Source organism: Centropristis striata, chromosome 21, assembly GCF_030273125.1.
Source record: "Centropristis striata isolate RG_2023a ecotype Rhode Island chromosome 21, C.striata_1.0, whole genome shotgun sequence".
In the NCBI taxonomy this organism is placed as follows: domain Eukaryota; kingdom Metazoa; phylum Chordata; class Actinopteri; order Perciformes; family Serranidae; genus Centropristis; species Centropristis striata.
In genome coordinates, this window is record NC_081537.1 from 25241161 (window position 1) to 25267411 (window position 26251).

At 39.3% G+C, this 26251-nt stretch overlaps 1 protein-coding gene across 1 annotated transcript in view; it reads right to left on the bottom strand.

The window, feature by feature from the left end:
* Window positions 1-1332: 1332 nt before the first annotated feature.
* The window catches only part of kansl1a (KAT8 regulatory NSL complex subunit 1a), a 41582-nt gene continuing 16663 nt past the window's right edge, over window positions 1333-26251 (bottom strand). Inside the window, exons 3-15 of the mRNA XM_059324470.1 lie at window positions 20029-20170; window positions 19833-19916; window positions 18226-18335; window positions 16017-16158; window positions 12019-12184; window positions 11326-11481; window positions 8526-8753; window positions 7705-7859; window positions 4839-4963; window positions 4601-4658; window positions 3540-3652; window positions 2967-3219; window positions 1333-2102 (exon numbers count right to left, since the gene is read on the bottom strand). Coding sequence (XP_059180453.1) covers window positions 1908-2102; window positions 2967-3219; window positions 3540-3652; window positions 4601-4658; window positions 4839-4963; window positions 7705-7859; window positions 8526-8753; window positions 11326-11481; window positions 12019-12184; window positions 16017-16158; window positions 18226-18335; window positions 19833-19916; window positions 20029-20170 — 1927 coding nt within the window. The 3' untranslated portion in view covers window positions 1333-1907. The remainder of the gene's footprint in view (window positions 2103-2966; window positions 3220-3539; window positions 3653-4600; window positions 4659-4838; window positions 4964-7704; window positions 7860-8525; window positions 8754-11325; window positions 11482-12018; window positions 12185-16016; window positions 16159-18225; window positions 18336-19832; window positions 19917-20028; window positions 20171-26251) is intronic.

The following is a 26251-nucleotide window of genomic DNA, read 5'->3' on the forward strand; positions in this document are numbered from 1 at the left end:
TACTATTTACAAAAAAGAAAAAACAATTCTGCTTTTTGATTAGGTTAACTGCTGCAACAATCGAACAGGTACATTGACATCTTGCTTAAACTACAAAAGAAAAAACAGTGATTGAATGGCTGTGGCATAAAAAGGAGGTGTAAAATGAAAAAAAACAACCATAGTTTTTTTTTTTTTGCATAGCAATTAGTTACTTAAGGGGTGAGGAGGTGAAGAGGAGGAGGAGGAGGAAGGGGGGCGAGAGGAGGAGGAGGAGGAGGAGGCGTGGTCGTTTGGTGGGGTGGCAAAAAAACAAAATCCATCCTGAAACAGAATCTGATCAGAGAAACTATTAAACAGCAAGAGAATATTCCCTTAATTGAAAAACCTGAGCTCGGGGTGGCTTCTAGCTGAGAGCTGCTACATTTGAAATGTTTTGAGTCAAGCTGAACCAGAAAGAACGAGGGAAGGATTTACTGTTTTATGTCTCTGTGTTGCCATGGTTTCATCTCAGCGACGCCTGTAAAGAAACCAATCTTACTGTGGTGATAAGACTAAAACATCAGCATGTTGTTCAGCATGCAGCAGCGCTTTCTGTCGGGCAAGTGCTCAAAAAAAAAAAAAAAAAAAACAAGGTTCGCCCAGCCCACCGACCTCTAAACAGAACAGAGAGCAGAGACAGCGGGGCGAGGAGGAGGAGGAGCCGGACACTCTCCACAAGGAATGATTCACTATTTAAAAAGAAAAAAACAACACAGAGAAATGTGTGACGCAGGAACAGAAACACAAAGAAAAAAAACAACATGTCAGGAATGAAAAAAAAAAAAAACAAACAAAAGCAAACCAACAAAACTAACTTGGCAGCTGGAGAAGAAGAAGTGCTCTGAGTTCAGGAGACCACATCTCAAATGTACCTGTTTATCTGGAGGAGGAGGAGCAGGAGGAGGGGAGGAGCAGGAGGAGGAAGTGGAGAGGGAGGAGAGGAGGAGAGAGGAGGAAGTGGAGGGGGAGGAGAGAGGAGGAGGAGGAAGTGGAGGGGGAAGAGAGAGGAGCAGGAGGAGGAAGTGGAAGTGGAGGGGGAGGAGAGAGGAGGAAGAGGGGGAGGGAAGAGGGGGAGAAGGAGGGAGAGGAGGAAGAGAAGGGGGAGGACGAAGAGGAGGATGAGGTGGGGGGGGCGAGAGGAGGAGCAGGGAGGAAGTGGAGGAGGAGAAAGGGGAGTAGGAGGAGCAGGAGGAGGAAGGAGGAAGAAATGGAGGAAGAGCAGGAGGAGGAGAGACGAAGGAGCAAGAGGAGGAGGAGGAAAAGGGGAGGAGGAAAGGGAGGAGAGAGAGGAAGAGGAGGAGGAGCAGCAGGAGAAGAAGGAGAGGAGGGAGAGGAGGAAATGGAAGAGGAGGACCAGGAGGATGAGGAGCAGGACAGGGAGGACGGTGATGGGGAGGAGGAAGAGCAGAAGGAGGAGACTGAGGAAGAGGAGGAAGAAGTGGAAGAGGAGGAGGAGGGATTTTTTCTTGTTTTGTTATTTGTCACTCCACTAAAAATGTACATGGGAATCACAAGCAAACTAGCAATAGAAAACACCCTTTGGCCAGTTGAGGAGTCGCTACATAGTGCGCTACGAGTGACAGCCACGTATAAACACCACTAAGCCCCCATGTACATTGTTTAGCCTACTACAGAAAACATTTTTTGTAACGTGTTGTTTTATACTTTTTTTTTTTTTTACATTTATCCTTTTTTTTCCTGTGACAAAAACAAGTGTAGGGAAAGGCTTCTATCTCCATAATGTTCACTAAAAACTGTGAAAGTATTAGACTGATGTTTGAATATCAAACAACAGGAACCCATTTAATATCGTATTCTGCGTTGAGGTTCTGCTTGTTAATGCCAGAGAGGAGCTGAGGGGGGCGGGGCCTGGGCCTGTCAGTCATTCATCGGTGGGCGGACGAGGCCTTGTGTTCGTCGCTCGGCGGCTCCGTGTCGTCCGAGTCCAGCCGCCCGTAGGCCGCCGCTCGGCAGCCCGAGATGCTGCGCATGCGGGGCCGGATGTGGTCGCTCTCTGGCTCGGGCTCCGGGGCCGGGTCCTCCGGCAGCGGGAAGCCACGGCGCTCCCACGGCGCCACCGTCTGGAAACAACACACAAGGTTTGTTAAAAAAAACACAAAAACATGGCTGAACAACTTTAATTTGATATAATCATGACTAACAAATAATTCAATATAATTAATTTTCATTTAAAAAAAGTATATTATATGTCAATAATTAATATAGTATTGTATACCCCTAAAAATGATAAAAATGTTATGATTATAGTCCATCAAAAAAAGGAAAAAAGTTTAATGAAAAAGAAAAACTTAGTTATAGCGTAGTAGGTCATAAAAAAAGCTATAAAATGTTTAATTAAAATTAATAGAATGGAATGTCAAAAAAAAGTTATGCCAAGAAAAAATTAATTAAAAAGTCAAAAGTATCCTTTGCAATAAAAGCTTGATGGAAAAAATATAGTATAGTATGTCATCCAAAATTTCTTTTAAATTAAAATGGTACAATGTGTCATAAATAATAAAGAATAAAACAATTATTGTACAGTATGTCATGAATGTAATTTTACAAAAATTAAAAAGTTATGTCATAAATTTGTTTCAAAATTGTTATATTATGCAAAAAATAATACTAACAATTAAAAAAAAAATAGTATACTCTGCCATCAAATATATTGGAAAGGGTATAGTAGGTAGTATATTATTTAAAAAACCCTAACAAACATAAGAAAGCCACATGGTATAGTAACTATGTCATAAACAAAAAGTGCACACATAAGTTAAAAAAAATGCATTAAAAAAATCATAGTCATACAATAGTATGTCTTACAAATGTAATAGTATAGTGTGTCATAAACAGGCCATCATATAGCATGTCAAATAAATAAATCATAGAACGCTCACTCAATAATATTAACATTTATTAAGACTTAATATTCTGAGACGTACCCTCTCCTCGAAGGTGAAGTCTGGCGTGGAGCATCGAGTGTCCTCGCTGGACAGCAGCCGGTGGGAGTCCCTGCTGCAGGGCGTGTGGGGGTTGGACGTGGTGTCGGGGCTGGCCGGGCTCAGAGGAGACGGCACGTGGCTGTAGTCGTGGAGCAGGGGACAGTGTCCCGGGTCCGGGGACGCCGGCTGGGGGGTCGGAGGGTTGGTCCCGCACAGCAGCGGCGTGGTGCGCCCGTCCACGGACTTATACGACCTGAGGGACGAGACAAGGACACAGTGAGGGACGAGACAGATACAGTGAGGGACGAGACACGGAGACAGTGAGGGAGGAGACACGGAGACAGTGAGGGAGGAGACACGGAGACAGTGAGGGACGAGACACGGAGACAGTGAGGGAGGAGACACGGAGACAGTGAGGGACGAGACACGGAGACAGTGAGGGACGAGACACGGAGACAGTGAGGGACGAGTCAAGGAGACAGTGAGGGACGGAGCTTCAATGAAGACTGAAGACCTGTGAGAGGGATGAAGGGACAGAGGGATAGACAGACAGATGGACAGGGGGACACTGACCTGCTGCCCCTCCTCTTGGCTGGAGCCAGAGCCATCCAGGTCCAGCGGGAACGCTCCTGGTCCTCGTGAGGCTGATGGAGCTGAGTGAAGGCTGCGTCTGACAGGTCCTCCACCTACACACACATCAACACACATCGTCAGGACCCTGAGAGGAGCTCACTGAAGCCAGCAACTGAATATATATCATCTTATTAATCAACTGACATTAAATGAATCCTCACTAATCATTCAAAGTCATTTATTGAGCAAAAACTGAAAAATATTCTCTGGTTTGAACGGAGTTAAAATTAAGACTTAGGCTCCAAGCTCATAGCTTTAGTGACTTTTGTAAAACCAACAAAGAAAAGGTAATTAAATGCAGCTCTACGCAGCCTTTTGAATGGTGACTTTTTACAGAATGAAAATACATCATTATTTATCTAAATTGAAAACTCAGGTTCAGTCTCTGTGCACACCCCAGCAGTATACAACAATCATTAATAACAATATTTTGGATTAATAAAACCACATCCATACAAGTACAAAAAAACATTTGTAGCTATAAAAATCCTCAGACATGTTTTGGCTAATATCATATTTAAAAATGTTTTAATATTACAGCCTAGGGCATTCAACATGTCAGACCTTTGTAAATTAAATATTCATGAGGAAACTGAAATAAATGCTCCATTAGACTAATCTAATCGTAAACTAATATTGATATGTTGGATAAATAAAACAAAACTAATTTGATAACTGATGAATATTTCCAGAATTCCCCAACATTTTTAGGATTTTTTTTTTTAAGTAACATGAAATACTCAGTAGATTTATGTGTATTAAAATGAATGATACATTCTTTAGATGTAAAGCTGATTAGAGTGAAGTGCTTCACTATAGATCCATAAACCTTCAGTTTCAGATCTGACCACCAGGAGTCACTATTCCCTCTCTGCCACACACAATAACTGGGTTCACTATTAAAAATATATCTATATTGTTAATTTCTTCTACAAAGTGAATATATATTGAAATATATAAGTGTAAATCCTGATGAAGATAAACAAGGAGTGAACACTGACCTCCCGTTCGTTCTCCTCCTCAGTGATTGGCTGAGAGAAGATGTCCACAGATCGCCACCTGAACCAACAGAAGAGCAAACATGAGTCACAATAACTCTCTAATGGAAGATTATAAACGGACAGGAACCTGAAACCAAGCTACTGGAGGGTTTTTATGTGTTTTATGAGTAAACATGCTGCAGGCGTACGTGCGTGTGTGTGTGTGTGTGTGTGTGTGTGTGTGTGTGTGTGTGTGTACCTGGGTGTGAGGATCTCTTTGTACTGCAGCTTCTCCACCCGGGTGGTGGCCGCCACAGACATAGGGATCACGATGTTGTTGATGTCGAAGGAGCTCTCTCCTCGCCTCCTCTTGATGGGCTGCTGCTGGGGGACAAAGGGACAATTTAACACGGACGTATTGACTCTTATGAGAGTTTAATAATCAGTTTCTGTTACAGCTTCAACAGTGAAGTGTTTTTTTTTTACTGCAGGTTGGAACTCTGACTCACAAATCACATCATGAGCTCCTTTCAGAACAAATTAAAGTGGAAAATGATAAGAGTCTGGATGTTGTAACTAGGCCTGTCACCATAACACATTTTTTAGGACGATATATTTTTCCAGAAACTATCACGAAGCGATAAAATTATATTGATTTTGTTTTAGTTTCATAACGATATTAGAGCATAATAAGTACATCTTTTCCCACATCAATTAATTTTTAAATCTCAACAATATTAAACATTGGAATTGAAATGTGGAAAATAAATATTAAAATAGCCTAGATAAATAAAACATAAATAAACAAATAAAACTTTCAGGCTCTGTTAACAAAACATTGCAATGAGATAATCATTATGTATTATATTATTTATTATTAAAATATATAGAAAAAGCTGGAATGGCTGCATTTGCATCATCACTTTAAACTCAAAAAAGCTGAAAAAGTCATGCATGTAAACAACAATATATTGAGTCCAGAAAAAAACTATTGTGTCCATTTTTATATATTGAACCATAAGTCGATATAGTAATTATCGTGACAGGCCTAGTTGTATCAGACTGGAATTATCGATATGTTCATGATATGATTAAATGTTTCTCAGTTATTGCAGATTATATTTTTCTCCCTCTGATTGCTCTGAACTGAATTTATGCTGTTGAGTCACTCTGAGGGGATTTCTAACCTACAATAAATGTTTTAAATGTGTTTTTTAGTTTCACTTTTTCCGCTTCAGTAACCGCAAATAAAAACACACAAAACCACAGAGATTTGAGTTTCAGTTTTGTTTGTCCTGCCGAACGACTCTCTTCATCATAATCTGGCACGTCAGCAGCTTCTTTATGATATTAAACTGTGTTTAGGACAAGTTTTCTACATTTTACAGTTTTTCTCAGTTGGTAAAGGTTGCTGCCTCTGGTGTTTCCCAACATTAAATTCATGTTTCAGTTTTTGTTTACCTGTTATTGAATGCTGCTTGTATGACACACAAGTAATCTGAGGTGAAAAGTTGGTCCTGTTAATTGAGTTTGACTGATGGATTTGTGTTAATTTCATTATCCTCATTAGTGTCAACAGATTCTGATTCTATTTCAAATTGAAAAGCCATCCAAGCTCATCCAGTAAATGTTATTTATATAGTCTAAAAAAGGACTATAGTATGCCATAAAAATGTCACAAAAATTGAATTAATTTTCATTAAAAAGTCTGTATAATATGTCAGAGATAAATTATTGTATACTACTAAAAATATGATAACAATGTCATGATAAAGTGAATAAAAAGTAATTTTTCTGACATTTGTATTCTTATATTTTAGCAATAAAAATCACAGTAAAGTATGTCTTAAAAAAGAATAAAAATATAGTACAGTATGGGATAAAAAAAAAATCCATTGATTATATATTGTAGTAATGGAATAGGGTGTCATAAAAAAATGTATAATAATTACAAATAAAGTGTTGGATGCCATAAAGAAGTCACAGTATAATAAGTGATGAAAATGGGTTGGTCCTGTTTGGCGAGTTTGACTGATTTGTGTTAATTTGCATTTAGTTCCTCTTGCAGAACAAGCTGCGTTAGAGGCCAAAATCATTTAATTCCATCATCTACGGTCACTGAAATGAGCAGTGCTGCTGCTGCTGCTGCACCTGAAGCTCAGGTAACATGATCTCCAGGTGTTCACAGCTCAGCGACTTGGTCGTCTCGATCAGTTCCAGGGTTCCTCCGACAGAAAAAACAAACTCTGGGCGTTGAGCCTCAGCTGTGTCTCTCTGCTGAGTGTCAGTTTCTTAATCAGTGTGTCAAAGTCAATGAATATTCACAAGTCACACGTCAGCTGAATTAGTCTGGTTTACTACAGCAGTGTGAACCTGGAATAACTGATTTTACTGTGATTTGATCGCAATAGACAGAACAAAAGGGACGCTGAATTAACTACAACATGATGCTGATTAGTGAAGAGACTAGAGTCAGGGTCTGTCAGGTGAGTCTGCAGGAGGCAAGGAAACTACTTTAAAATGCTCGTTTTCTGAATGGAGGTCTGAACCATCAGATCTGTGTAAAAAAACTTGGTGCGAACACACTTTAAGAATCTTTATTATATATTTCCACGGTCATAAAATTAGGTTTGTAAACAGACCAACAACCATGACGTGACTTTGAATAATTGACACTAGATGTAGTTTGAAAACAGAACCAGCGAACAAAAAGTGAGACACTGTGCCGTGTTCCTTACAGGCTGAATTAACTACTAAGCAAACAACTTTTAAAACGCTTGTTTTCTGAATGGAGTTCTGATCCATCAGATCTGTGATATGCAGGAGAATCCCAGGACTGAAAGGCACATCTTCACGCTAATTTCAGCATAAAAATGTTGCATTTGGTGTGAACACACTTTAAGAAACTTTCCACACAGTCAAAGACTTGAGAATGAGAGTGTGTTGTGGTGCTTTACAGGTTTGCAGTTTGGTTATTTTAAGATAAAATAAGGTTTGGAAACGAACCAACAACTATGACTTTGCTTTGAATAACTGACACTAAATGATTGTATACTGATTGATAAATGATAGTTTGATAACAAAACAAGACAGCAGAAAGTGAGACGTGTGCATTGGTTCCTTACAGGTGTGCTGGGGACGCTGTGGCTGCCGGGGCCCAGCGGCGTGGAGTTCTCTGAGGACGTGGACAGCTGGCGTGTGAGGGGGCTGTGGAGGGACGAGTGCATGTTGGCCAGAGTCGTACAGGGGCTGCTGGAGTCCAGGAACAGTTTGGGGGAGGCTGGAGGACGAGAGACAGACGGACAGAGAGTTGACTGCTCGCTCTCCTGGAGCCATGACAAAACTATTTTGCTAAGACACCTTTAATGTCCCGTTTGTAATGTACACCCAGAGACTGTTTACTGTCTGTTTTGGACTTGTGGAAGCACTCGAATCCTATGGCAGGGCATCTGTTGTTTCGTCTTGGACAATATTTATGACCAATTTAATGCTTTGCCTAAAAAAAATTTACTATTTGGATTTACAATGTATGAAAAAAAGACGTGAAAATAAATATTATCTATGCAACCTCATTATACTGTTACCTAAGTTTTATATTCATAAATGCAAGGTTCTAAAAACCCAACCTGCTTTTTGTGCCTTCAAAAAAGAATTAGAACTTTACTTCAAAACGCTGTCTAACTCCCTAAACCAAAAAGCTGTAAAGACTGTAATTCTGTGCTCCAGATTTAACATATTTACTAAATGTCTTACAGTCTTTATCAATCTTGGCTAAACCAACATAAACCCCTGGTGCTGCATATTTTTGTAACCGTTTAAAATGTCTGCCTTGTTCTATGTGTTTTGTATCATTTGTATAATGTAATCTTCACCAATAAAGATGAAAACGTCCCGTTAAAAAGGACCTCTAAGAGATTTAATGCACTGCTCAGGACTTCATTCTCACACTCACTGTCGGTCCTGTCCAGCGAGTGCTCTCTTAATCTCTTGCGGCTGTAGTTCTTGTCGTAGGGGCCCAGCGGGGTGTTGAGGCCCTGCAGCCGCTCTGTCTTGCACACGGCCTGGCCCTCCAGCCGGGCGCTGTTCAGGACGGCGGCGCTGCTGCTGCTGCTGGCGCCCACGTTGCTGTCCAGCGTCCTCTGCTTCTCAGCACGGTTCTTATAGTGGCTCAGTCCTGCAACACCAGCAGACACACACAAATGTCTATTAGATATGGCTGAGGCAAGTCTTTCAAATTAAAATACTTTTCTTTATACTCAGCATTTAGGGTTAACCTCTTATGATTCTGCCCCTTTTTATTAAGAATTGGGGGTTGTGGGCAGTGGAATTTTAGGGGGAGATAGCAGGTCAACAAGCAATGCCCCATAGAAGTTGTGAACATCATCTGAAAGCTGGGGATATGAAGATTCATTTGGATGCAGCAAATTAATTAATTAAACCTATTAAGGTGAACAAGGGTTCAGAACATCAATGTATGGCTTTCTGAAGTCCATTTTATTGTTTAGGGACCCCAATATGTACAAATGTTCAAATACAATAGGCATGCGTGTCATTATAACAAAGCATGTAAGAGAACACTTGTGGGAACCCATAAAACCCATATTCATTCATAAATTATGAGGTCGGAGCTCAGAGGATCGCTTTGGAAATCGCAGTGCTTAATTAAAGAGCAAAAAAATAGCCGGAATTTGCAGCGTTTTAGCCAACGTCCTGACATGCTTGGTACCAATGGATTCCTTAGATCTTATGTTTCATATGATATCAATATCTTCTCTGTATAAAAATCGAGCCCACTATAGCGCCGTGAGCCCAACGTCCCAAGGGTGGTACAATGGAACCACTGTTACTATTCTGCCCTACAAAGTCTAACTGCAGTAACTACATAAAGGGTAAAATTGAGAAAAACTGCTTTCAAGTTTTTTAAAACATTTTTAACTGGCCAGCCAAATGGGTAAAAGCAGGTTATTGATATGACACTTATTTCTACATGTATTGATGACATAATTTTTATGCTAAAAAATCATGACAATTTATTTGACCTTTGACCCCAAACATGTAGTAACTGCATTCTGGTTTTGCATTACTATTCCCTTTTATAGCAATGCAAAATCAGAGTGCAGTTACTATAATGTTGTTGCCTTTTTTCAGCTTTTATATTTTGTTTTCAGTGAATAAACATTTTTCAAATTGATTTTATTAGTGTATTTAAAAGTGTTTAACAGCTCTATTCAAATATTTCTGTATTTCAGACTTAATATCATTAAGTAATGTTATCTAGATAATCATTCCCCTATCAAATAAACTTATAATTTATATTATTCACGATTCAACACAATGAAGAAATACAAGGCTACACTGTATCACAGTCAATGTGACGTTACTGCAGTCTGATTTGGTTTTGAGTTGGATTTTGTAGTTACTGCCATTTTTATATTAATATTTCTCTGAAATAAAGCAAATTGAAATCTAAAACTTTGTCACAAGATAAAACAGACATCAAGGTGTTAATTATTTTTGCCCAAAAATGTAGTTACTGCAATTAGGCTTTGTAGGGCACTATAGCCGTTCAAATATGGCTCAGAAACTGTTTTTGTTGGGTCCTCAGGATCATGTGATTCACCTCCCCGGGGTATAAAACGTCTGTTTGTTTCACCACTAAAATAAAAAGCTGTAGATGTGTCACATCACAGGTTGCTGCTGCTGCTGCTGCTGGAGCTGGGCAGCAGAAACAAACAGCCAATCACAGCAGCTCTGCTATGTGGCATTGTGAAATAAAATGGTTACCGGGAAAATTGCCATTGTGAAATAAAAACAGCTGGAATGAAACAAAAACAACCTGCAATAAAGTCTGTTACTGTGAAAAGGAGCAGCGTGAAGTGAACATTTCATCATAATGAGCCTAGTTTGGAGAATTCGTTGGATTATTTCACTGCAATATTTGTGTCTCTGTTTATTCAGAAGGTTATTTATTTCATCATATGGAACAGTTTGGGTCTCCACATTGAGCTATTTTATTACGGTAATATAATTTCAGACAAATGTAGAAATGTGTATTTGTTTGTTAACCCTCTGAGCCCCAAAACCACCTAAGTATGTTTTGTTTTTGAAACTATTATCAGGCATTATCTTTGGAGTGTGAACTTTCCACAGTCGTTGAACAGATCATTTTATTCTACCTAATAAAGAGTTTGCACTAACCAGATCCTGTTAAAAAACATTAAATTCTGCTCCTCAGAGACACTGTGAAGACATGATTGATTCTGCTGAGACCAACGGTCACGTGACAAATATTCACTGAAAATCTGTTTACACAGAGCAGAGAGGAGAGGACAGGAGAGGCTGTTTACACAGAGCAGAGAGGAGAGGACAGGAGAAGCTGGAATATGTACAATATGTGGAGACCCATTTTTTCCTCAACATTCTTGGCACTTGTGAGCACTAAAGTGTTTGTGTTTGTATGTGTGTATTATAGTATTTATAAATTCAAAAATATTCCTTTTTCAAAATTATGCAGCAAAGAAATTCAACTTGCACTTTTCCTTTTGTATGATTTATGACATTATAACTGTTATCCTTGAGTTCTTGCTACTTCTTGTCATGATTGTGCTGTTTCTATAGGAGCTGCAGGACTTTATATATAAGATTTTATATATTGCCTTAAAGAACAAGGCCACAGTGAGTAAAGTGTGACAGGAGGCTGAAACGGCTCGTTGTGTTTCAGAAACTCTGCAGCATTTTGTACTTACTGACTGCCATGAGTGAGTTGGTGAACTTGTGCTTCTCTTTGGACGAGGACAGCTTGTGTTTGAGGGAGAGCTTCTTCAGTGGTTTGCTCCTCTCCAGTGACTTGGTCTGCCACTGGCTCTTCATCACCTGCTGCAGACGGAGGCCTATACAAACGTCTGAGGAGCAGAAAGACAGCAGAGAGACACTGAATAAGGAGACTTCACCAGCGAGTGAGGAGAATACTTCAAATCTGCCATCTGTAGTTCAACATTAGCAATTCACAAAGGCATGCAAGATTTAGATGTAACCATAGGCAATATACTAAGAGCCAAATCCACTGTGTGTGGAGGTTGTAAATACAACTTTGTCTCAATTATGAATCAGCTCAACGCGGTGCACGCTTTGCATTTGGGACAAAAAAACTAAACAAATTCCTCCATAATTACAAAGACATCTTGAGTTGTTTGAATCCAGGATTACACACAGAATGACAAGAGGAAGATAATGTTCTTATGGTGCTCTGATGCAATATAAAGCAGCCTGAGAGAACAGCTCTTATTCTGGGGAGAACGACACCCATTAGAGACTATTCAGTAAATTTAGACAATGTTTTCTAAGAACTTCCTGTGCAGAAATCTCTCCGCGACCCCGCCTTGTTTGTCTTCCCCTCCAGATGTAAAGTAGGAAATGGCTGCGTAAACTCCGGCACTGACCGTCAGGGAAGGACAGGATGGGGTGGACGCCAAGATCCAGTCTTGACAGGCGCTCCAGGGTGGGCAGCTCGAACTGAGGGTCCTCTCTGGGGGTGGGCCAGCCACCACACATCACACAGCTGGGGTTCACCCGGCAGCTACACTGGATGCAGCTGCTCCTCTGGGCCTGTGGGCGGACAGACACACGGACACACGGAAAGATCAAACGTCAATACTCATAATCCGCTTTCTGCATGTATTAAAGTGCCCATTACTCAGAGAAAAACACACTTCTATAATTCAAAGCACTGCAGGAGTCATGTGAGTCACCACAGAAAACATTTTGCAGTTTGAAGTCGTTGGCGTCATGGTGGCAGAGAACCAGACGTGGTTCTAATTTTAGTTCTACTTGGTCCTGAATCCCACGTTAATTTACCTAGAAGTTCCTCTTTGTGGTGGTGAGTCTTTACCAACCACTTATGTTGTAGTTTACATCAATTTACACTTTCAATCCAACCATCGAAATCATTTTAATGCATCAGATAGAGCTTGACCACATGTAGAAATAATGATAATACATTATATTTATATAGCACCTTTTAAAAGCAGCAGTTTACAAAGTGCTTTGACAGAGAGAAGTTAATCACAACGAGAATGATGTCATAAGGCTAAAAACAATTCTTGCATTAATAGAAAAAAAGACAAGAAAAACAATAAGAGACAGAGCAGGAACAATCACAAGACATTCTCAGATATACAGAAAATAAAAAGTAAAAGGAACAAGTGAAGAAGTAAATAGGAGTGGTGAGATAGAAAGCATTACATGAAAGCAAGTCTATAAAAGTGCTTTTTAAGAAGTGATTTAAAAGAAATTACTGCCTCTGTGCACCTACCACATGTTTAAATAAACCCAAAGCAGGACAGATTGTGATTTGAACGGCAAAATCACCTGGAGGAGTTCAGGGACGCACTGAACACAACTGAGAATGAAGAGTTCATTTGCAAAAACTGATTTTAATAAATTAATAAACCAAGTGCAGTTTGATTGATATTCCTTTGAGTGAAACACAAAAAACTGATATCTCTCCTTGAAATTATCAAACAAAAGCAACACCAGTTAACCTCCTGGCTTGCACAAAAAAACAGATTTAGAAAAATAAAACATCTCTTTGCAAATGAACCCTTCAAAAATAATCCACATCCAACTACCAGCTCCGGCCATTAACAGGTCAGGACGCTGGGGAGCAACAATATTCAACCAGACATGACGAGCATCTCTATGCAGCAACAAGGGAAACGTTCTGTTTGAGGAAACTAAAGAAATAAAATATAATCAGATTGCAGCCTGGTGGTTGTTGGTGCAGGAGCTGAGGTGAGAGCAGCCAGTGAGACTCCAATATGTCCCAGAACTGCATTTATAACTGTGAACCCAACAGCAACATGTCCATATATATATTGTTCGATATATAAATGGACACAATAGTTTTTTTTCTGGACTCAATATATTAACTATATAATTTACATGCGTGACTTTTTATGCTTTTTTGTGTTTAAAGTAAAGCTGCAAATGTTTGACAGGAAGTAAGAATTGGTAAAAAAAAACAAAAAAAACCTTTATTTCCCAAGCAGCAAATCCAGCGGTTTATATTTAATATTAAATATATTATTTTAATAATAACATAATAATACATAATGTTTATCTCAGTGCAATGGTTTGCTAATAGAGCCTATTTAATTTGTTTTGGATGTAGTTTATTTATTTATTTATGTTTTATTTATTTAGGATATTTTAATATTTATTTTCCAGATTTCAATTCCAGTGTTTAATATTCTCAAGATTTAAAAAATCATTGCTGTGGAAAAGGATGTACGTATTATGCTCCAATATCCTTATATAACTAAAACAACATCTATTCAATGATACCATCGTTTATCATGACAGCTTCTGGGAAAATATAATGTCCTAAAAAAAGTTATCGTGATAAGCCTAATTGGAATTGACGAAAATGTTGTTGGATGTGTGTCAATATGACATTTTTTTGACAAAATATAATGCAGAGAAGCGGCCTGGGTAATTTGAAATTTGTGTCATCACAGAGCTTATCCAGCAGAGCTCAACGACTTTTAATCCAGCAGCACAGAGAGAGAGACAAGAAGCTGCTCTCACTGAGTCAACAGAGCAGTTAAAACTATAAACCAGCACAGAAATAATTACCAACATAAGCCGCCAAGTTCTGAACAGACACACTGTAAACATTCACAAGTAATGTTTTCATCTGGGATCGTAAAACAGCACTCGAAAAACATATCGGCCCCGGCATATAGAATATTGTTATTGGTGGAACTCTACTGGAGACATCAATACCAGGCTTAAATGTAATCAGGTTAAATCATATCAGGATACAGGCTGATACAGGAACCACTTAATGCCAGGTGAAAACATCTGTCCGGAGTCTATAACATACAGTATTAGAGGTGGGGGGAAAAAATCGATACAGCTTAGTATCGCGATGCTTTGTGTGACAATATAATAGCGATTCATGGCTGCCAAGTATCAATATTCAGTGCTCCGATGGCCCGTCAGTAATTTAGTAGTGGGTTCACTTTTAGTATGTGTGTATATATATGTATATATATATATATATATATACATACATATATATATATATATACATACATATATATACACACACACACACACACTGGAGCTACTGGTATCATATGAACATCTAGAGGATCTAAAGAATCATGGATATCATGTCGGGAAGTTGTCGAGATAACGCTGAACAAAGTTAGGCTTTTTTTATGTTTCATTCAAAAAAATTCAGAGCGCTGAAGCTTAAAGTCGAGGAATGTTTGATAAAATGCTGCAGTTGTTGTCGTCCATACATGTTTGATATCAGTTCAGTTCGACTGAATACTTTGTTGGTCAGTCTGTGGGTTTGACTCTCATTGTGGAGAAATAAAAAGACTGAAGTGAGATGAATACACTGAGAATTTTCTCTCATTGGACAAAACAATTGATGATGAATTGTGATTGAATTAAATTTTATGGACACAAAATGCAGTTAAACAGTTAAATCGCAATATATTGATTTAGTCACCATATCACAAAATGCTTAAAATCGCAATAATATTGTATCGTGACTCAAGTATCAGGATAAAATCGTATCGTGGGGCTGCTGGGGATTCACACCTCTATACTGTATGTAGTGAAGACTCAGTGGATTTTTGGATGCTTCACACATCTTGAACCCGGCAGCACAGGAGATTTATACAATCACCAGTTTCAAGAGAAACAGGAATGTCAGGAATATTTCCTGAGTTGAGCAGAAGCATGTTGTTGGGAGGTCACGGTGACCTTCTCCAGCAAAATTGAATCAGTTCAACTTTGAGTCCAAGTGAATGTTTGTGCCAAATTCTAAGAAATTCCCTCGAGTGCTTTTAAAACATATTGCATTCACAAGAAACAGAAAGCACAGGGCCTTCGGTCACGGCTGCACCGAAAAAAAACAAAACCAACACAGGCAGAAACATATTTCCCGTCCTGAAACTATGAAATAACATTACAACGGGGGAAACAGGAGTTCATATTGTACTTCTAAGTATTCACTTACTGTTAAAGCAGCACTAATAAATCTCCAGCTGCAGCCTGTGGAGGAGAAGCTCCAACAAAAAGCTTCATGTTTCTATTTTTCCTCAACTGAAACTTGTGAGTCGTCACAAGGGTTATTTCCTCTTCTTTGTTGTTTGCCCTAGTTTTTCATAAATAAGTCAGCCGTCTCTTGTTTACTTGGCTATTAGGTTACAACCCCAGAAACTAATCAGTGAGTGCAGCCTAAAACACACAGCATATTGTGGCAGAATAAAGGTCCTCTTCATTACCCCTCATAGATTTTTTTCCACATAGATTTCACTATCAGACCCGTTTGTTAACCCTCAGACTCGTCCTCTCTGTGCCTTTAAATGTTAAAGCAGAGCTGATGGTGGTGTGAGGACTCTGTGCCTCTGACACTCACCTTGCCGTTGAGGTTGGGCACAGTGTTGGGCTGAATGAGTCGCCGTCGCCGGCAGCTGACGAGTGGCCGTGTGCGCGCCGCCACACACGTGCTGTCGTAGACGGACGGCTGCTGGTGCTTGGTGTCTGCACTCTCCGCCATCCTGACAACAGCAAGCATCAACAAGTTTAAAATCAGGATTAAAGAGACACTGACGGTTCTTTAATGAGCTATGCGAGTATCTAGAAGTGAATTATTATTCTCATATTTAAAAGGTAAAATAGAGGTTAATCTCAGCTGCAACTGGGGGGGGCGCGGGGGGGTGTCGCCGTTCAAATCTTAAGTGAAAATCGATCGAAATGAGCTTTTAATTTGAATCATCAACAACAAATACAGCATCAGCACAATTGGAAATCTGATCGCACAGCCTGACTGAAGATTAAGATGATTAAATCACACTTTATATCATGTAGCCTCTTTTTAAAGAACAGTTTGAGTTAAATATGACAGTTGTCAGGGAATAAAACTAATAATCTGCAAATCACAACACATCAGTCTAACAGAGGCAGAACCTTCAGTACAGGAAAGTGTAAATTGAACCAAATCATGACCTTTTCATTTAGTAATTTAAGCAACAGCAACATTTGACCTACAGATAATGCTCAGTTTCATCCAATTTAATGCTCATTCTCATCAATTAGTCTGCCAATCAGTTTTTCAATTAGTTGTATCCATGACATGTCAGAACAAGTTAAAATACATTCAGTTAAATATCATTAATGATAGAGAAAAAACAGGATTAACGAAGGTGGAATCTGAAGAGGTGGAACTAGTAAATTTACAGAATGATAGTTCCAAAGCTATCTATTTAAATCATCGTTTAATCTGTGACCCATCAGCTCCTTTTCTTTGTTTGGGTTGTAGCGGTTTCTTTCCACTGATATTCCCACTCTTGCTATTGTGTCTGATTAAGCGGAGCTTCTTTGTGTACATTTAAATGTGCTGTATAAATAAAATGTATCATTATTAGCTGTGGTAATTTTGCTTGAACAGTTGCTATTACATTACATTACATGTCATTTAGCAGACGCTTTTGTCCAAAGCGACTTAAAATAAGTGCAACTACAATTCTACAGTGCTATAACAATTTCTCCATTTATCCAGTGAATAACCGATTAATGGTTGCAGCTGTATCAGTGATTGTGATTAGTCAGAAAGCAGACTCAGGGAGAAGCAGAGAGGTTCAGTTTGAAAATATAACGACGGTTGTCAGAGAATAAAACTAATAATCTGCACATCACAACAGCTCAGTCAAAGCAGAACCTTCAGTACTGTAAAGTGCAAACTAAATCAAGTCATGACCTGTTCATTTAGTAATTTTAGCAACAGCAATATTTGACCTGCAAATAATTCTTATTTTCATCAGTTGTTCTGCCAATCAGTTCATCAATTAGTTGTATCTATGACATGTCAGAAGATGTTAAGTCATTCAGTTTAATTCATAAATGATGAAAAAACAGCATGAAATAAGGGGGTTTGAGAAGGAACTAGTAAATGTACAGTATTATAGTTCCAAAGCATCCATTTAAAACAGCTTTTAATCTGTGATCCATCAGCTCCTTTTCTTTGTTGTTTGACTCTTTCCACTGAAATAGTTTATCCTGATTCTTACTGTCTCTTATTATGTAAAACGTCTTTGTGTACATTTTAATGTTCTTTACAAATAAAATAGAGTCATGGAAAAAATTATTAGACCACCCTTGTTTTCTCCTTGCTTTCTTGTTCATTTTAATGCCTGGTACAACTAAAGGTATAAATATAATGACAACAACTAAAATAGTTGAATTTCAGAGCTGATATCTAGACATTTTCCATGGGTTTTATTAATAATAACCTAAATCATTATCAAGAAAACCATAGAAAATGTCCAGATATCAGCTCTGAAATTCAACCCTTATCAGCTATTTTTGTTGTTATCATTATATTTGTCCAAACAAATGTACCTTTAGTTGTACCAGGCATTAAAATAAACAAGACATTGAAGAAAAAGGGTGGTCTAATAATGTTTTCCATGACTGTATATCATTATTACGAGGTATGTTTTTTGGAAAATAGTTACATTTCTATCCAGTGAATTACTGATTAATGGTTGCAGCATTATCAGTGATTGTGATTAGTCAGAAAGCAGACTCAGGGAGCATCAGAAAAGGTTCTTGTGTCCATGGTGTACCTGCTGAGGACGCCGTTAACAGGCTGTGCGTTTTGACCTTTCCAGGGGCCGGGCTCTGTGTTGGCGGTGTGGGCGGGGCCTGTGTGCTCCAGCCGCTCTGAACCAACATCCTGCTTGGACAGATAAGACAAAGCCAGTGAGACTCCACCTCGAGTTAACGGCTGACCAGCAGCTCTCACACACACACACAGGGTATTTAAGGGAACTCCAGAACTGAATCAGCCCGTCCTGTGGCTCTGAATTATTCAGGGTAGATTTGTGAAGGAGAAGGGAAAAAAAAAGGGCTCGGCTCTCCTGAAAACCTAAAAACCTATTCTGCAGTGTTATCAAGATGCATGCTGGGAGCACCTTCTGCACAATTCACACACAGACGAACAATTTCATTGCTTCAATCGAACTTTTAGGTCTCGTCCTCACAATTCTGAGGTCACATTTCATTTATTCCACAAAAAGCAGATTATTTTCATTTTAAATCACTGAAAAGCTCCAGCAAAGACACGACATCACTCTATTTAACAAGGTCGTCCACCTGCAGCTGCATTATTTAAACAAACATGTGTCCTAACAGAGAAACAGGCTGATAAATCTGTTATCAACTATTAGTCAATTATTTGGCTGAATGTTGTTGTTGAAATAGGTTTTTTTCCCTTCATCTGATTCATTTTAGAGCCGAGGGACAGATAAAAAGAAACTATTTCCTGTGAACATTTCATATTTCATTTCCAGCAGCGATTTGATTGACAGGAACATGTTGAATGTTTCATTGTTTATCAGGTATTTATGAATAAACTGCACAAAACGAACCACATTTACCTGCTAATGTAACAGTCTCGCTCTGTTCAGGAGGTTTAATCAAATATTTGCTGAGAACTTTTTCTTTTCTGTTTTTATTTTTCACTTCAGTGGAAGGTTAACTTGAATGGGCTGACAAATGATTTAAAACAACATTTTTTTTTAAGAGAATGTTTGAGGCTTGAATATTTTGTATTTGCTGAACCTTACAGCGTTTTGCTCAATGTCATTTATTAAATATTAACTGTTAGTTCCCAATAAAGAAGGCCACAATATTTCTGCCTCTATAATCACAACAAAACAAATTAATAACTAAGAGGACAGTTACAAGCTTCGTGCAGCTTATAAAGACTAAAATTCAAGCACTTTTCAAGGTCCCTTAAACACATTTCCAGACTCTTAAAGCCTTTATCATCACATCTATATGGTTACTATGCAACGTTGATCATGAATATTTAATAAATAATCATATTGTTGAATGTGTAGATGAAAACATCAGATTATGTTGAAAATCAACAAGGATTATATTTGAATTCTAACATTTTCCTGACCTTGAAGCAGCAACGGTTACAATTAAGCATTTCCCAATATTTCAAGACTTTGTCCCAAAGCTACAAGTAGCACAAACTACAGAATACTCAATAAGAAACTCTGCACATTAGAGACATATTTAAGAGCCAATACAACTTACGAAAAATGAACAAATTTCAACAAATAGACGGGTCTGCAGATAATAATCACTAATAATTTGGTTCAGCACCAGGAGAGTGAATATGTCCAAAGCACAGCTGTACAGGAACAACTTCAACACTCACCTGAGAATTTACAGACTCCGTCTTGACTTCTGTCCCCCCTGCAGGCCCTCCGCTGGGGGACACACCTCCCAGCTCCACTGAGCCCTGAGAACCAAGACCGGACTGTTAGACTCCCACCACAAAGATTAACAGAAGGAGATTATTCATGTGAACAGCTCAGTGTTCTTCTGGACTAAAGAGATGCTGGTAGACGGACCTTGCTGGCGCGGATCTGTCTGTAAATGTCGGTCTGCTGCCGGATGCGGTACTCCAGGTCTGAGATGTGGGCCTGGAGCCAGTTCCAGTGGCTGATGATGGCAGCTCTCTCCACAGTGTAGCGGCTCTCTGCTCGCTTCCATCTGGGGGTCAGACAGGGAGAAAGGGCAGTGAGTGTCAGAGGTGAAAACATGGGAGTCTGCATGAACATTTGCCACAGAAAGGCCTCGTCCACATCATCACAATCAGCCAAACACTCAGCCATGACACTAAAAATCTTCGAGATAACACTAAGCTACTCTTTCTGTATCCATCACTCCTCTCTGACACGTTTCACTGCTGTCTTCCGGCAACAAGTCTCCTCTCACAAGATTCAGAACAAAACTTCTCCTGGAGCCAGACTTGGTCAGACAACAACAAACAGACTGAATCTCTCTTTAGGGTCATTTCCATGATGTCAGACACTTAAAAGTCCATCTAATTGTTTTTACTTTAAATGCAAAAGAAAAAGTTAACTGAATATATTTACACCCAAAGCACTAGTGTATACTGACTCAGCAGCTGTTCACATTATTTTTTATTCTATATTTTCTCTGTTGTGACATGCCAGAAGACAAACATTACAATAATGTGATTATTTCATTTAAAATATTAAAAGATTTTTGGTTTACATGGAAGATTATGTAGAAAAAAGGATCATAGGGATTATTTTCAAACTAAAGCACATGCCTAAACTTGAAAACTTTCAATACTTTGTAAAAACTCTACAATGATAATAATCCAAGCCTGAGTAAAAACAAGCTCTTTTAGTGGACATACATTGAGGATCTAAGTATCTAATCTCTAATCTGCAGCAGCATGCTCACTCAGTAGAATTTTTTTTTTAACTTGTTTGAAATTATGGGGAAACACGATCCACGTTGAAAAATAAAGTATAATAAGTATTCCTTTAATAATTTTTTAAAGAAAAAACTGACAAAAACATGCAGTTTTCAGCATCTCATATATGAGATATATATATATATTCTTCTTTTCACTGCTTCATATTATTAAAAACTGAATATCTTTGAGTTTTGGGCTATTGGTCAGATAGAACAGAACATTTAAAGATGTCACCTTGGACCGCAAATGGACATTTTCACTATTTTTTTATATTAATATTAAGAATAATCCGATTCGGATTAAAACAGTCAATAGCTGCAAACCCAGCTTCAGTCAGATAAAGTTGATTTATTTTCCTGCATTGATTTACTATCAGCTTTAAGTCGTCTAGAGGCAGAGAGGGTGAAAGGCCTGATCTGTTATGAATCATCCCAACAAACATAATGCACTGAAACTGATCATTCAGAGCACATTATCTGGTGAGCCTCCAGCATTTCCCCTGTCAGACTGCAGAGGTCAGTGAATCAGCATTATACAAAGCTCCCAGCAATGACAGCGGCAGGCACCCTGGAAAATCCTTCACTAATAAAAGAAAACAGCTTCACCAGGGACGCATCGCAAGAGCAGGAGAAATATAAAAAAGGGGAATTTTAACTGCACTGGTTAAGTTGATGGCTCACAGTGAATGCCAGCTGGGAGCAGAGTACTCCATTTTACCAGTATGACACACAGAATGGGCATTTCAAAGGCAGACATGAGAGGAAAATGTCTGCTCCTGCACCGTGCAGCAGCAACCACAGAGGGCGCCGTTTCATCAAAATACAGGCTGCAGTGACCGTGGCTGAACAATGAAAAAAAAAATGACTCAGATGGCAGACAAAGATAGACCTTGCACTCCTCTGCGCTTTCTCCTCCCCACACCCGTCTCTGTTTTCAATTTTCAGAGCTCCACCAGGATGGAGGAAGTGGAGAAAACGCTACTAAGAGAGAGAGAGGGAGAGGAGACATCAAGGGGAGGAAGGGGAGAGTAGGAAAAAAGAAGGGCAACAAGGACTGTGAGAGCTCTGGCAGCCTGGAGAGGAACAGACGGGCTTTAAAAGCAATCTACAGGCCACAGGGTGCTGGGGGGGGGTGGGGCTGGGTCAGGGAACAGTGCGGCAGACACTGGGATAACCAATAATCCAAGCAGGCATCCTGTCTTATTGTGGAGCTGAGCGGAAGAAGAGTTACTGTGGCTTTGACGCAGACATCAGCCACCAATCAGTGCAATGAAAGACGTCTTGATTCCTGCTTTTACTCGATCCACGGCCCACTGGCTGCAACACGCCACCAAGGACACACAGCTGCACACACAGCTGCAGAGCTACCTGCTAATAACTCTTCCTGTTGCTATATTCCACACACTCAATCCTGTTCTGCACAGATAAACAAACATGTACTACTCTCACACAAAAATACACTGCAACGCTCCTGAACACGCCCATGGCTGCATCAGATCAATGCACTGGCAATTCATTTGCATCCCTGAGTCCCCGTGGAGACTCTTCTCCTAACAGCGCTGGTGCTGCTGGTGGCGCAAAGTGTGTCGCACAATCTACTGCACAAATGAGTGAGGAGCCTGTGAGCCTGATGCACCAGGGTGGGAGGACAGCTGATCTGCAGAAACAGGGAGGTGACAGGCCAGGTGTGTTGCCCCTCAGGGTGAACTGGAAGATGATCTCAAGGAGATTCATCTCTGACGGAAAGGATCCGTCAGCACTGGCTGCTTACCGAGGAACGCAAGACAAGAGGCACAAGACCCACAGATGGGAAACAGCTCAAGTATTGTACCGATGTAACGTAACTGTATCCCAAATTGGACACAGTTCGACTAAGATTCTATCAAAATTTCACATTAACTACCAATGTAAATGATCATGACTTCCAATTAATTAAATGGTGTGAAACTAAAGTCTAACTTCTTATCTTTCGAACCGTATGTTGTTTTAACTGTGTGTACGTTAGCCTTGGGTTTACCAGAGTCGGCTAAAGGACGCTAACGCCGGTTAATTAGCCGTGTGCTAACTGTATCCCACATCGGACACTTGGATCTCCTTGCTGTAAAACAATTAAACAATGGGGGCTGCTGAGTTTTTTGGGGTGAATTAGATGTTTCTGGGTAAGCCAAATAAATAACACCGTTATCAGCCATCGTTAAACACAGCCGGACCGTACTTCTGTCCTTCACAATAAAATACAGTACAGCAAAAGATTTACTTTTTAAGATCGTTGCCCGAGCACTCTTACTGCTTTCTCTCATCAGAGTTACTTTGGTATTGTAATTAGACATGTAAATCTACATGTAAATACATTAATTTATTCATAAATGGTGGGGATCATATTCAAAATGGCCTTGAAAACACCGGAAAATGCGGCATTGCAGATGTGTCCAATTTGGGATAGTCTCTCTACAATTTTGGAGGTTACTACTTCATATTCCTACTCAACTACAATTGAGAGGAAAATTCTGTACTTCTAAATCCACTCCATTTATTTGATAAAATTGGCCACTTCTGGAAGATTAATAAAACAAGATATACAAATACATAAAGAAAATTTTCCACCCGTAAGTCTTTATTGCTCCACAGGGAAGCCACCCAGCAGTAATAAACATATAATTAATGAAGCCAAATTAAGAATTGCCCCACATTTATCAGCTTCAACATGAAGGACGTGCACATTCAGGGTCCAGATCGGAGAGAGGGACTTTTACAGGTTGTAAAATGGGAGGTGCACTGCCCAAAATCTCAAGAACTGCACTACTTTGCCTCCAGTCTTGCAGTTTTCTGGTCCAATCATGGTAACTACATTTGGTTAGAAAACCATAGAGTTAAGCAACAGCCACCACTAGTTTGTCACAGATAACCACTTCATCCAATTGTACAACTGAAAGAAAAAGCACAAATGACACCAGGTGCTTTTTCTGCTCTGATTTGAATTTTAGAGCAGAAAAACACTCAGCCATGCAAAAGCAGCGACAAAAAACACATTGAAAATGACTACAAAAAGGCGCCCCAGGCTGCTGAAATGTGCTTTGTCTGATCAGTGCTGAACGCCTCAATAATCAAAAGTATAATGGACATTATTCTTAAATGGGCTATTCTTCAGAATAGGGCTGGGCAATGGTTCAAGATGATAATTTATCGTCTTTTAATCATGATACACAATTACACTGTCTAAATCTGATAAAAAAAGCACACACTGACTCAAATAATAAGGAAGAATAATGTGTCATGGCCCACTTGGAACCCAAACGTTGGTTAAAATAAACTGAGAGCAGCGTTTTCCTACAGCAGTGTGCAGCATTTTCTTCAATCATTCAGATTAATTATTCAACTCCTGCCTGCCGACTCCCAAGAACCTGCATCTGGGAATACACCAACGTGGTTAAATCAAACCACTGTCATATTCTCATCACTCTGTTTTTGTGCATGCATGTAAACATAAGGTATACGTGGAAAATTATATAGACATATTTATTTTTATGCATTTATTTTCTCCATAGTTTAATATGAAATTGTTATGTTCATTTTGCACTAAATAGTATACAAAAACTAGCTTTTTTTGGTTAGTTTTTTTCAGATACACAATTTATTTATTAAGCTAAAAGAAGACATGCAGTAATATATAGATATTGTTAGAGATAAACAACCTACAGTCATGAAAAAAAAATATTTGACCATTGTTTTCTTCAATTTCTTGCTCATTTTAATGCCTGGTACAACTAAAGATACACTTGTTTGGACAAATATAATGATAACAAAAAATAGCTGATACGAGTTTAATTTAAGAGCTGTAAGTACTAACTGCTTCAGATTGGGCTTGCCAGGTGAATTAAAATGTGAGTAGAAGACTCATCAGTTTTCAGGGTCCAGTGGCTGAGAACTTGCAGCCATTCATGAACATTAGAGTGAAAAAGGAAGCAGGAAGAGCTAAAACTGTAGTAAAATATAAACACAGAGGCCAGCACTAGTCCAATGACCTTAATCGTCAGCGTGACGAAGGACGTGAGGGGGAGGAGGGGTCCGTCAGCAGCGCTGAGAAATCCCCCCTCCCCACAGCAGGAGCTCCACCTCCCCCAGTCTAACCAGGACATATTTTCCTCCCCCCCGTCTCCCAAACACACAAAGCACCAGCAGCAATCACTACAGCCGCCGTTCTGTTGCCGTCAGCACATTCTCCATTGTGGCGCTTCTCTGGATGCAGCACATACGTTGTACGGTGCTCCCTGTACCATACTGTCCCACCAAAACCAACACGTGGCCCAGCTTTACGCCAAAAAACCCCAGCAGGCCTCCGCTGAGCGCCCCAGACCCTCGACACCTGATGCACCTTTCCACTGGAAATCTACCACGACGACAGAGAACACGTGTGATGTTCCTGCAGGCTAAGAGAACCAATTTTCCCTTTCAAAGAACCTGATGTAATTTTAGGAGCTGTTCAGTCACAGCTCTTTTCATTTTGTCCAAGAAGTGAAAAGAACACATAAAAACTCATTTCTTTCAGCGATTATATGCCGAATTTAGTGCAACAATTTCAACCATCTTTCATCCCTCCTCTACTCCATTGTGTGTTTCTGTTAGTACAGGAGGAGGCTGGACTTCCTCTTCATATAGACACTCAACTGGCTGGTGGGTGCTCATCACTCAGCACTACTAGCACATGTGCAGCAGAACATACACTGCAAAAAAGCAGCGTCTAAAAACAAGATAAAAACACTTAATCTGAGGGAAATGATCTTGCTGCATGGACAGATAATTTCACTTGACAAGATTTCTTGAATTAAGATAGTTAAGTCTTGGAAAAAACATGTTGAACACTTAAAAAAAGAAATTAACTCAAAACAAGATAAATTATCCAACACTTCTAAATCTGCGTTGTTTTTTATCTTGGTAAGAACCAAATTATTTGCAGCGTACAGGTGCATCTCAATAAATTAGAATATGATGTAAAAGTCCATTTCCAGTAGTTCAAGCCAAACAGCCCCAACCAATTATTGAGTCATACAGATGACACTTTTCAGAGGCCAACATTTCCATATTAAACACACTTTTTAAAATTGATCTTTTGTAATATAAGGATTTTTTGAGACACTGAATTTTAGGTCTTCATTGAATGTAAGCCATAACCATTATAATTAGAAGAAATTAAATAAATGAAGACATGAAATGTTTCATTCAGTGTGTAATGGATCTATATGATGTGTTATTTTCACTTTTTGAATTGAATTACTGACATAAATAAAACTATCCTATGATATTCTAATTTACTGAGATGCACCTGTATATGCAAGTCTGCTCTAT